The sequence below is a fragment of the Galeopterus variegatus genome, unplaced genomic scaffold, assembly GCF_000696425.1.
Source record: "Galeopterus variegatus unplaced genomic scaffold, G_variegatus-3.0.2 Scaffold2707, whole genome shotgun sequence".
In the NCBI taxonomy this organism is placed as follows: domain Eukaryota; kingdom Metazoa; phylum Chordata; class Mammalia; order Dermoptera; family Cynocephalidae; genus Galeopterus; species Galeopterus variegatus.
The window spans coordinates 185,729-197,653 of NW_007728818.1; the positions used below are offsets into that span (position 1 = coordinate 185,729).

The 11,925-nt window shown below is 37.0% G+C and overlaps 1 protein-coding gene across 5 annotated transcripts in view; it reads left to right on the forward strand.

Moving 5' to 3' along the window:
* TRIP12 (thyroid hormone receptor interactor 12) overlaps positions 1–11,925 on the forward strand; it is a 151,341-nt gene that overhangs the window by 132,166 nt on the left and 7,250 nt on the right. For all 5 annotated transcript variants that reach the window (XM_008582716.1, XM_008582717.1, XM_008582718.1 and 2 more), the window contains 5 exons: positions 4,911–5,025; positions 5,430–5,584; positions 6,622–6,786; positions 9,786–9,950; positions 11,440–11,553. In XM_008582716.1, the coding sequence (XP_008580938.1) occupies positions 4,911–5,025; positions 5,430–5,584; positions 6,622–6,786; positions 9,786–9,950; positions 11,440–11,553 (714 nt within the window). The remainder of the gene's footprint in view (positions 1–4,910; positions 5,026–5,429; positions 5,585–6,621; positions 6,787–9,785; positions 9,951–11,439; positions 11,554–11,925) is intronic.

The following is an 11,925-nucleotide window of genomic DNA, read 5'->3' on the forward strand; positions in this document are numbered from 1 at the left end:
GGTTTCCTGAGTTATAACTTACACTTGATAAACTGAATACCTTTAAAATGTAGAATTGTGGGCCGGCCCATGGCTCACTTGGGAGAGTGTGCTGATAACACCCAGTCAAGGGTTAAGATCACCTTACCGGTTATCTTTTAAAGAAAAAAAAGTAGAATTCTAAGAGTTGACAGATGAAGTCTGTAATCATTACATCGAGATAAAGAACAGTCCTACTTCCATGTGAAGTTCCCTCAGACCACTTTGCAATCAGTCCCTTCCCTGCATCACTCAGCCCCTGGCAACCATTGATCTGTTTTCTGTGTCTTTGGTTTTGTCTTTTTTGCAATATTGTGATAAATGGAATCAGGCAGTGTGTAGCTGTGTGTGTTACTCCTCTTTCGTTTAGCATAATGCTTTTGGGAGTCATCCCTTCGATTGCATGTATTAATTTGTTTCCTTCTATAACTGAGTAGTAGTCCATTGTACTAGTATGGATGTACCGTAATATGTTCACCAATCACTAGTTGATGCGCATTTGGGTTTTTCCAGTTTTAAGTTCATTTTTATATATGGTATCAAGTAACAGTTGAGGTTCTTTTTATTTATTTATTTATTTTTTAAACATAGACTATTCAGTTTTTTCAGCACTATTTGTTGAAAAGATCATTCTTTCTCCTATTAAGTTACTTTGGTATCTTTGTTGGGAATCAGTTGAATTGATTGAAATTGGAAGTCAGTTTGAGTTTCTTACTAGATTTTTTTTTTTTTTTCCCCTTTGGTGGCTGGCTGGAAGCAGGATCTGAACACTTGATCTTGGTATTATAACATCGTGCTCTAACCAACCGAACTAACCGGCCAGATCTCTCGATTTTCTGCTCTATTATATTAATCTGTACTGTCTTAATTACTGTAGCTGTATAGTAAGTCTTAATCAGGTAGTGTGAGTCCTTCAACTTTGTTTTTCTTTTATAAAGTTGTTTTGTTTATTCTCAATTTGTATTCCTTGTAAAGTTCAGAGTCGGCTTGTCAGTGTCTACAAAAAGTCTGACAAGATTTTGATTGGGATTTTGTTGGATTTAGATCAGTTTGGAGAGAATTGACATGTTTACAGTGTTGCATCTTCTGATTCATGAATATGGTGCAGCCCTCTACTTATTTAGGTCTTTAATTTTTCTCAGGATTGCTTCATAATTTAAATCCAGTGGTCTTTCTTGCACATATTTCGTTAAAGTTCTCCCCAAATATTTTGTTTTTCTGATGATGTTGAAAAAATGGTACTGTTCTTTCAATTTTTCAGATGTTGTTAGTTTATAGAAATACAGTTGATTTTGTATATTGACTTTTTTGTGACCTTCATAGACTTAATTATTCTAATAACTTTTTAATAGATGAATTAGGATTATTGTAGACCCAGGCTTGGAAAATGTCTGTAAAGGGCCAGATAGTAAGTAAATATTTCAGGCTTTGTGGGTCCTACGGTCTCCATCACAACTACTTGATTCTTCCTTTTAGCATGAACGTGGCAATACACAATACATAAATGAATGAATGTGGCTGTGTTCTAATAAAACTTGATTTATAGTCACTGAAATTTGAAGTTCATATAATTTTCACACTGTGAAGTATTATTCAAGAACTTTTTCAACCATTTCACTTAAAAATGTGAACATCAGTTTTAGCTTGCAGATAATACAGAATCAGGCAATGGCCAGAGCTGTAGTTTGGCCACTAGCTGTAGCTTGCTGACCCACGTTGTAGGTGATCATGTCATCTATGAGTAAAGATAGTTTTACTTCTTTTTTTCTGGTCTTTGTCTTTTATTTCTTCTGAGGTACTTTTTAACAGCCAGGAAAATACAGCAAAAGATTCAAGTAATGATTTTCTGTGTGTCTTAGTTTCAAATTACTGAGTCTCTTTGGGAAACTTTCCTCCCCTTTCACCTATTTTTTTTTGAAACAAAACAAATGAGCTGGTAGCCTTTACAAAAATTTCTAACTAGCTCTAGAAGAATTCTAATTCAAAAGGTCTTATCAAATTGGCTCCATCTTGAATTTGGATGATTGGTAAGCCAGGAAAGAATTAAACCGATCTCTGGGCTCAGAAAGCCACCCAAGTGCTAGGGATTGGGACTATAAGTGCTAGCGATTGAGACTACCCAGTCTCCTTTGGAGTAGTGAAAAGTTGGGAGCACGGACTGGAGCCTGGTTGTCCCCCTTACTGGCTGTGTAAAGTTGGGCAAGTTAATGTAAATGTCCTCATCTCATCCGTGAGCATGGTAAATGTACCCAGCATATCCTGCTGTTAGATGAGCTAAAATGTGCAAATCACTTAGAACATTGCCTGTCACATGATAAGTGCTAGTACATAGGGGTTAGCTTTGAGAGAGAAAGACTCCATTTTAAGTCAGGTTGTCAAACTTTGATTTTCTGTGTTTTTGTTTCTAGATCTTTATGCTTTTCATTCTTTAAAAACAGAAATGAAGCAAAACTAAACAAAGAACATAACTTTTTAGTGGAGTGGCTGGGTAGAATGACGATCCCTGATCAGATCAGGTAGCTCTGCAGGGATGCTGGCCAGCCCCAGGGGTGGTTGTATTTCCGTTGTAGATATGGCCTGGCCTTGCAGCTCTTACAGTGTTTAATGATGGGTTGGATTGTGGGGAGTAAGAAATCACCTTGTAATTTAATACTTTAAGTTAAACCTGTTTTACTTTTAGAAATAATAGTATTTGGTTGAAGGATATAGACTAACTTGATCTGTGACTTCTGTTTAGTCTGGGATAATTTTATGCCAAAGGAAAAAAAGAGTTAACTGGCTTTAAAGTACCCTCTGGTGGATACCAGAAGTTACTGCAGATTTTTCTCTGCTTCTGTCTTTTTTCTTCTTCCTGTGCCTGGGATTCAGTGGAGAACAAAATATATAAAATCCCTACTATTATGGAGCTTATCTTTTTGTTAAGAGAGGTAGATGCACACACTTATATACATATATACAAGGGTACTTCAAAAAGTTATTGGAAAAATAAAACTAAAAGATCAAAAAGTTCATGGAAAGATTTATTGAGACCCTTGTATATGTTAGGCTGTGTGGAGAAGAAAAGTGAAATAAAATAAGAGGGTAGAGTATGACGGGAGGGGTAGGGTGGTCTAAGGTGACATTTGAGTGGAGGCAAGTCATTGCTTTCCGGGGGAAGAGTATCTCTAGCAAAAGAACAGGGAGGCATTGTTCCTGGCCTGCTGGAGGCTGAGCGTGGTGAGAGCACAGTAAGCAAGGGTAGAAGAGTAGTAGGAGTCAAGGTTAGACATGCAGGGGGGCAGGAGGAGGGATCCCATAGGACATGTCGGCCATGGTAAGAACTCGAACTCTGCTTTCAGTGAGATGGGAAACCTTTGGAGGAGGATATGAAGGAATGATATGAACTTCTGTTTTGTAAGGATCACTCCTGTCGCTATGAGAATGGGATGTAGGATGTCGGGAATGCTCTAGCATGGAGACCATTTGGGAGGCTCAGGCAGTAGACCAGAAAAGAGAGGATGGTGGCAAAAAAAAAAGAGAGAGTTGATAATTAGTTCAGAATATATTCTGAAGGCAGTGCTTATGTTGTTTAATGATGGGTTGGATTGTGGGTGGTAAGGAAGAGAAGGGCTGAGGCTGCAAGTTTTTGGTTGGAGCATTCTTTGTGGAATGAATAGTGATACCATTTACTGACAGGGAATTCTATCAAAGGGATGGAGGTTAATCAGAAAAATGTCACCAGCTCCAAGGAGATCACTACTTTGAATGTCAGAGTTAAACATTTGGTGGATTACATCTAATCTTCTAAGCTAGTATGAGTCATTTTAAAAAGTAACTAATAAGGGTAAAATAGTGCCTTTTATTTACAAGTAATCTACAAATGAAACTAGCCTTCTTGACAGGATTGCAGATAGATTTAGCCTATAAACTATGACATGAACTTGTCATTTGCTGCACATCTGAGCTGGTGGGACCTTGGTGGAACGTGAAGAAATGACTAGGCTATGAATGCTGCCCCAGGCGTCTTATGGAGGAGAGGTTTCATTCAAGGCTGCACAATCAGTCACCTTTGGAGTTTGTTTAAAATTACCAGTGCCTAGGCTCTAAACTAGACCTACCAGGTCACAATTTTCAGACTTGGCCCCTATGTGTGCATGTTGTTAAAGCTCCTGGAGATTTCATGCACTGTGAGGTGTGAGAGGCACTATGTCCTGTTTAAGGCCAAGGTAGCCCTGCGGGTGCTGGCATAGATTCAGACTTTCTCTTATTTGCATTTTATTTAATAAACCTCTACTAAATGGCTGCTGTTTGTGCACTGTAGGGGATACAAGGTGAATCCAGTTATTCTCATGTGGTGGAATATGCATGCATATAATGAAATTGTGGTAAAATAATGTAGTAAGTACTTAAGTAGCTGAAATGTAAACCCTAAGAAAAGGGGGGGGCAGACTGTCTTGGGCAGATAGGGAGGCTTCTCCTGAGAAGGTGACATTGAGCTGGTTTGGGGTAACAGTTCACCAAAGAGAAAAAGGGGAAAGTGATCCATCTGCAGACAATGCCATATTATTCCCTGAAGGGAAGATATGTATCCACGACAGTACTCTTATCACTGTATAAGTTTGAGTCATATAGTTTCAATGTTGGGGACATAAGGAGTAGGAAATAAGGTATAAGTAGGAAATAAAGCCTAGTTCCTACTAGGAACCTAGAACTAGAGTTAAAACCAGGGTTGCTAGTTTTTTATTCCAGGTGACCAGGACTGAAGGAATTAATCTAGTCAGGACATTTTGGAAAATAATCTCTAATGCATCCTGGTAAACAGTTGCTATTAGCATCCACATTGCCAAGAGGTTGACAGGTAAAACTCCACAATTTCTAAAAATTGAAATTGTTCTACTTTTGTCTTTCTGTAGGTCGGTACAGGTCTTGGGCCTACACTGGAGTTTTATGCACTTGTATCTCAGGAACTACAGAGAGCTGACTTGGGTCTCTGGAGAGGTGAAGAAGTAACTCTTAGCAATCCAAAAGGTAATGTTAATCTGTGAGTTAGTCAGTCAACTTGTGTTATTCACATCAGGTAATGTACCCTAACAGTTCATTAAATACATTCAATTTCTAATAGAGAAACATGATCTCTGACCTTAATTTCTAATGTTAATCTGTGAGTTAGTCAGTCAACTTGTGTTATTCACATCAGGTAATGTACCCTAAAATACATTCAATTTCTAATAGAGAAACATGATCTCTGACCTTAATTTCTTTTAGCCTCCCTGTTCTCATTTATCAAATAGGGAAGGTCCTTTGGGCTCTAGAGGACTTCGTTCTACTCTCCAATTTTGAGACTACTGAATTACTTAAATGTTCTTAGTTACTAGGTTTTGTTTTGTTTTTGGAAATGTTATCTAAATTTTGGTGAATTGCTCGTTTTTTAGGAAGCCAGGAGGGGACCAAGTATATTCAAAATCTCCAGGGCCTGTTTGCGCTTCCCTTTGGTAGGACAGCTAAGCCAGCTCACATTGCAAAGGTTAAGATGAAATTTCGCTTCTTAGGAAAATTAATGGCCAAGGCTATCATGGATTTCAGATTGGTAAGTTTAGGATTGTTTGCTTTTCTACAGTTTTGGTGTACAGTGTTTTGTGAAAGTATCCCCATCCCCTTCACTTAATGCTGTATTTTAGAGCAGTCCTTTCAAACTTTAATGTGTATATGAATTGCTTGGGGATTTTGTTTAAAATGCCAGTTCTGATTCAGTAGGATGGGGTGAGGCTGTACTACTGCCCACAACTCTTGAGTTTTTATCCCACTTCCCAAGGGATGCCCAGCTGCTCATCTGTGGACCACTTCTTGAGTAGCAAAAGTTGAGAAAATCAGGCACAGTGGTAAGGGTGGTATTAATTGTATTTGAAAAAACACTGGACACTGCATTTTTAGTACAGTAGGAAAGCTAAAGGAAAGCATGTAGGTAAACCTCATTAAATTTCCATTACAGTGCTGTTGTGAGCATAACCCAAGTAATCGGTATTCACAGAGGTTTGAATATTTCTGGATTTTTCTTCATTTCCTCTTCAAACATTTCCTGAGGTACTTTGTCAGTATGTGTAAGACATTTTCATCCGATGTCAAATTCACAAGCTTACAGTTTCACTTTTAACTGAGGAGTGGGCAGTTTGTTATTAATTTTAGAAGTTCCGTTTATTTTTCTATTTTAAATATAACAAATTCTTCCTCGTAACCTTTCTTGGTTCAGAATACAGACTACAGTAGAATTGAGTTTACTTGGTTGAAAATAATAAGAGTAAAATTCCTCTGAGCAACTCTTGGTGTTTTAGAGGCCCTTAATGTAAAATGTGTTACAGAGAATATATGCCCGCCACTGAAATATTCCTTTCTGGTCTTAGTGTTTAAATAGGATTCTTCAGTATATTAAATTTTTTATAATGATCCAGGCCTCAAACTGAGATAATCAATTTCATGTAGTAGGAGAAACAGTTCCTAAATACATTGTTTTCTTTCTTGGGGATTACTTGACCCTTTCAAATGACCTCTCAAAGTGTCTGTTAGAGAATTGAGGTAATTTAAGAAGCTCAGTGTGACAATTAAAATATTTTGCATATTCCTTTGCAGGTGGATCTTCCCCTTGGCTTACCCTTTTATAAGTGGATGCTACGGCAGGAAACTTCACTGACATCGCACGATTTGTTTGACATTGACCCAGTTGTAGCCAGATCAGTGTATCACCTAGAAGACATTGTCAGACAGAAGAAAAGACTTGAACAAGATAAATCCCAGGTAGGTTTAGAAGATGCAGTCAAAGATGAGGCTTTGTTACGTTGTTTGTATTTGAGCCAGCTGTTATTTTATATTAATGCTTTCTTTTAGGAGCGTTTAATTTTTTTATTATACTAACTGAAACATGATTTCACATTGGATCAGATGACCTATAATATCAGGTGATAAACAGCTTGATTAGCAAATAAAGTACACTTCTAAAATCATAAATAAGAGCTCTTGTTTATTAAATTCTAGATGGGCAGTATGTATCTGGGCAGATACTAAAGCATTCTGAATTTTTTTAGTAAGCATTTGAATCAATAAAACTATTCTCAGGACATTTATTTTCAGAAAAGGTGGCTTAATTTAGGAACAGTCCATTTGTTTCTAGAGAGATCTCAGGAAGATGTTTTTAAATGTCATGGTGGGTATACACTATTTCTTCATACAACACATGTTGAGGCTTCTCTGTTACCTCTCATGAATAATCTTTTATTTTTTTGGTGGCTGGCTGGTACCAGGATCTAAACCTTAACCTTGGTGTTGTCAGCACTGTGTTCTAACAACTGAGCTAAATGTCCAGCCCCTCATGAATAATTTTGAGCTTTTATAATTACTGTATATTTTTTATGTATACATTAACATTAGATTAAAATTCTTTGAGATTAATAGTGGTTCCTTGGTATTAAATAGAAACAAGGTTGTATTTTTAAAATCGTGGCAGAGACCCAGACAGCTTCAGGTAACATGGACAAATGTTTAATCAACTTCCATTTTATAAATTACATAAAGTAAGAATAGTGAATTGCGATTCAGAGAGTGTCACAGCTCTTGATGTGGTGGAGAGGAACTCACAGTAGAGGTTATGGGGGTTTTAGAGTACTTTTCTAATCAGGGAGAAGATTGTAAGAGAATTCATTTTGTCTCCCATATTAATTTGTAAGTATTAACTGGCGTTTTTCAGAAAATATTAAGAGAAATTAGCATTTAAAGAGGCCAAGTCCATCTTTTCCATACAAGATCTGTTGTCTTAGAGTTATGCTTACCAACTTTATAAGTTTTAAAGTACTAGAGTGTTAAGATTGTCTCTTAGGTAAGTAATGGCAAAAAAAGGAGAAAAAGAAAGTAAAACTCATGGCTCTGTTTCAAGTACCTTGTGTTATATATTTCATTTGATCCTCACAACAACACTGTGAGAGTTAGGTACCGTTGTTATCCCTATTTCACAGATGAGAAAACCAAGGCAGACAGATTGAGAAACCTGCCTAAGGATACACAGGAGAGATGTAATTCAAATCCAGGCTGTCTACTCTAGAGCCTATGCCCTTCAAGTGTGCTAGCTCTCTTACATATCCTTGTCTCATGTTCTCTTCATCAGCAGTTTCCTTTTGAGATTTGTTCTATTATCTTTTATTATTCCTGATGTTGTCAGTTTAAAAGTATAAAATGCATAGCACAGAATCCATACTCTAGAAATTGATTTACTGTATTAACTTTCAACTAGAGCATGAGAAATGGTGGCATTCTGAAACACCCCATCCTGTTACTTTATAAAGTACATGGGTGGAGCAGGTTGTCCTGGCTCAGATTCTACTTGGTAATTTAAATTCTGGAAATGTGCTGAAGCTTAGCTTTCAATTTAATATGTAAGATCTAGGGAAACTAAGAGTAAATTCATTTTAAACATCTCCAGGACATATTATAAATTCTAGATTTCTGTCTAATGATAGCACTTTGTAATGCACATCTTTACAAATAAGATAATTCCTCAGTAGCTACAGGAGAGGAGACTTCCATTAGCATATTAGTGATCACTTTGATCTGTGACAGGGAGGTGGAGGGACAGTTTTGAGAGCTGCCCAGTGGGGACACATTAAAATCTTTCTGCTGAAGAATATTTCAAATGCGAAGTGAAAAGCCTCCTTTGGGGGTCTTCAAATGATGCACCTGAAATGAAGAGAGACTTAAATGTGGGTTTTTGCAGTGATATAAAAGTGCACATAATCCTTGGCGACCATATTTTACCTTAATCTTAAATAATCTGTCACCTCCTTGGTATTCTGAATTATATGGAATCCTAAAGAGCTTTCTGTTTCTTCTTCAAAAAGTGACTAATTTATTAATCAGAACTTCCTAGCCTTTTTTAGTTTAAATGACTAATTTTCTGTAAAATTCTGTAGGAATTTGATACACAGAGGCATCTCCAATTTGAAAAGCCATTTGCCTTCTTTCGCCTATATGGGACGCCTTCATTTTCAGAAAGAATTTGTGTTTTTACATGTTGGTATTTGATCGTTAATCTAAAAAAAATAATATTTTATGTAGGCCTTTTATAATCTTAGGCATTTATAGAGGTGAGTAATAAAGACTGCTTTTAACATGTGTCCTCAGGGTATGACTTGACTTCCCTTAGGGCTTTTTTGGAAGATTTTTGTCATCACAGTGTTATTATATGAATATAAATTTGTTAATGCTTCAGAGGCCTGAAGTAGTTGAATGAAGCATCTCCAGGGTATTCTTTAGACTTGAGCCTTGCAGGGAAAAAGAGTTAATTACCATTACCAGATAGTACATTGTTTGTATGTAGAATTTTCTAACTGTAGTATTCAGTATTTGCTATATACACTTACATTAGGTTCATCAAGATTAGCCTAGAATTTATGAACTATTTGTCTGGTTCTAGGGTCCACACTTTCAAAATTTACTATTATGCAAACTATTAAGGACCTTCTGTGAAATTTGATATGAGTGTGTTGAAACTGAGCAGCAGCATCTCCTGGTGGAGCATCAGTCAAGTGATCTTATTTTCTCATACAAAAATAGATGCTGAGGTGTTTAAGATCATATCCTTTGTGATATGAATGACTTGTTTGTATGTAGATTATGACCAAAGAGAAAAAAGTAAGAACCAAAGGAACCTGTCAACTTTCTTAGGATATCTTTTATTTTATAACAAAAATGTAACTGTAAGTGAATTCTTGTACTTAACACCCCCCCCTCCCCTTTTTTTCTTTAAGACCAAAGAGAGTCTACAATATGCATTAGAAACCCTGACGATAAATGGCTGCTCAGTTGAAGACCTAGGTTTGGATTTCACTCTGCCAGGGTTTCCCAACATCGAACTGAAGAAAGGAGGGAAGGATATACCAGTCACTATCCACAATTTAGAGGAGTATCTAAGAGTATGTAATTGCACATCTTTTGGGGGTCAGGCTGGCTGTGGGGATGTAGGACTTTACCTATTTGTACTCCTATAAGGAAGAAGGAAAGGACCTTGTCCAGTGAAGCACAGGTGGATATCACTTAGCTTCTTTGTGCACAGACTGTGGTTTGAGACCTTCCATGTCTTGGGACCACTGCTTGAAGACTGCTTTTTCAGGCCTTTGCTTCTGTTTGCTCTTGAGAGAACATGTAAGATATTTCTTGATGTCTTGTATAACCTTGAATCTATCCTCAAGCTTGGATGCTATCTAATAACACCACATTTTCTTACTTCAAAAAAAAAATCAGTGGAAAGGAGCCATCAGTTGTGTACTTCTGTTCTCACTTAACTGTTTTTCTGCCTTTCCTTAAAGCCAGCTAACTTCACAAAATTCACTCACAGGCACACACATGCGTACACTTACATGTATGTCTGGTGAGGTCTTTCAAGTGATTAATTTGTGGTCCTCGATATATTTGCTAATCTAAGGGAAAAGAATTATATATTGAATGCAAATTATATTTTAAGTTACAACCGATATAGATCCTATTACCAGTGTTTGAAAAGTTTGTTTGGGTTTATTGCTGACATTGGGTGGAAAGAGCGTTGGATTCAGGTCAGAATATTTACCTACAACTAGACCTGTCTTTTCTACTAACTTGCTGTGGGACTTTAGATAGAGTTCTGGAAAACTTCAGCTCCAGTTTCTTCATCAGCTCAAAAGAGAGAAAGGACATAGATTAAACAATATCTCAGATCCCGTTACCTTACAGTTCTGTGATTTTAATTTAATATTCAGTAGTACTTCTCATACAGTTTGTTTCTTCTACTGACTTTGTGAAAGCTACTTTTCCAGCTTACTAGCAATGAAATAATGTCCAGATTAAGGTTCTCTAAAAATAATTTGTAATAATGCTTGTATTTTTCTATCAACAAAACACTAATGTTTTCATTTTTACCTAAATATGTTCTCTCTGCACTCAGTGGGTTAACCAGAGTCATTGATGATTAGATAATATTGGACCAATAAGAGTTGCTTCCTTTACCCTTCAGTTCCATGTAACTGCATTTCCAGGCTTTCCCATCACTGAGAGGAGGCACACACTGAAGAAAAGTTGGGTTCTAAGAACTCAACAGGATTTAGAAATAAACATTTCACATTAAAAATTAAAAACCCTATTAATAGTTGCTAATTTTGAATCTTGAAACATTACTTTTAATTCTTAATAACATTTTATCTTCTTGGGAAATTCTCATTTGCTTCCCATGTGGTAAGGTAATATATCCTATAGGGGTTTTACGTAGAACACACTGAGGGTAAATGCACATGGCTTTTTTCACATTTCTTGTTGGCCAGGCTCCAAATTAGAAGTTGACCTGACGGACGTTTTACTCATGCAGTTTTCTAGGAGATGTTTTAAAGACTTAATAACTTGCTTGTTTTTTTAAAAAAACTTCTCTTTTTGCAGTTGGTTATATTCTGGGCACTAAATGAAGGTGTTTCTAGGCAATTTGATTCATTCAGAGATGGATTTGAATCAGTCTTCCCACTCAGTCATCTTCAGTACTTCTACCCGGAAGAAGTAAGTAGCTTATGTCTAGAAGAAATTGTCCTTTTTAGTTCTGTACCTATAACTATCTTAGTGGACTATTTCTGTGCTATCTTGTCAAAGACCATTGTGGCAAAAAACAAAAAGCAGCGGTTTGGGAACAGGGGATGGATTTGGGGGAAAGACAAGGAAATTTCCTGACCAAAGAAAAATATTAAATAGATGTTCTCTCTTAAAGAGGGGTTGGGTCCACGTGTGATAGGGTAAGCATTCCATCTTTGTCAGCGGAGCCCCTTGATGCTGCTCAGTGGAGAATGGGCTTGGTGGTGTGTGTGCTGTGCACGTTTCTATACTGCTGTGGCTACAGAGAGCACCAGGGGTCCATAGCAGTGACGTGGCATGGAG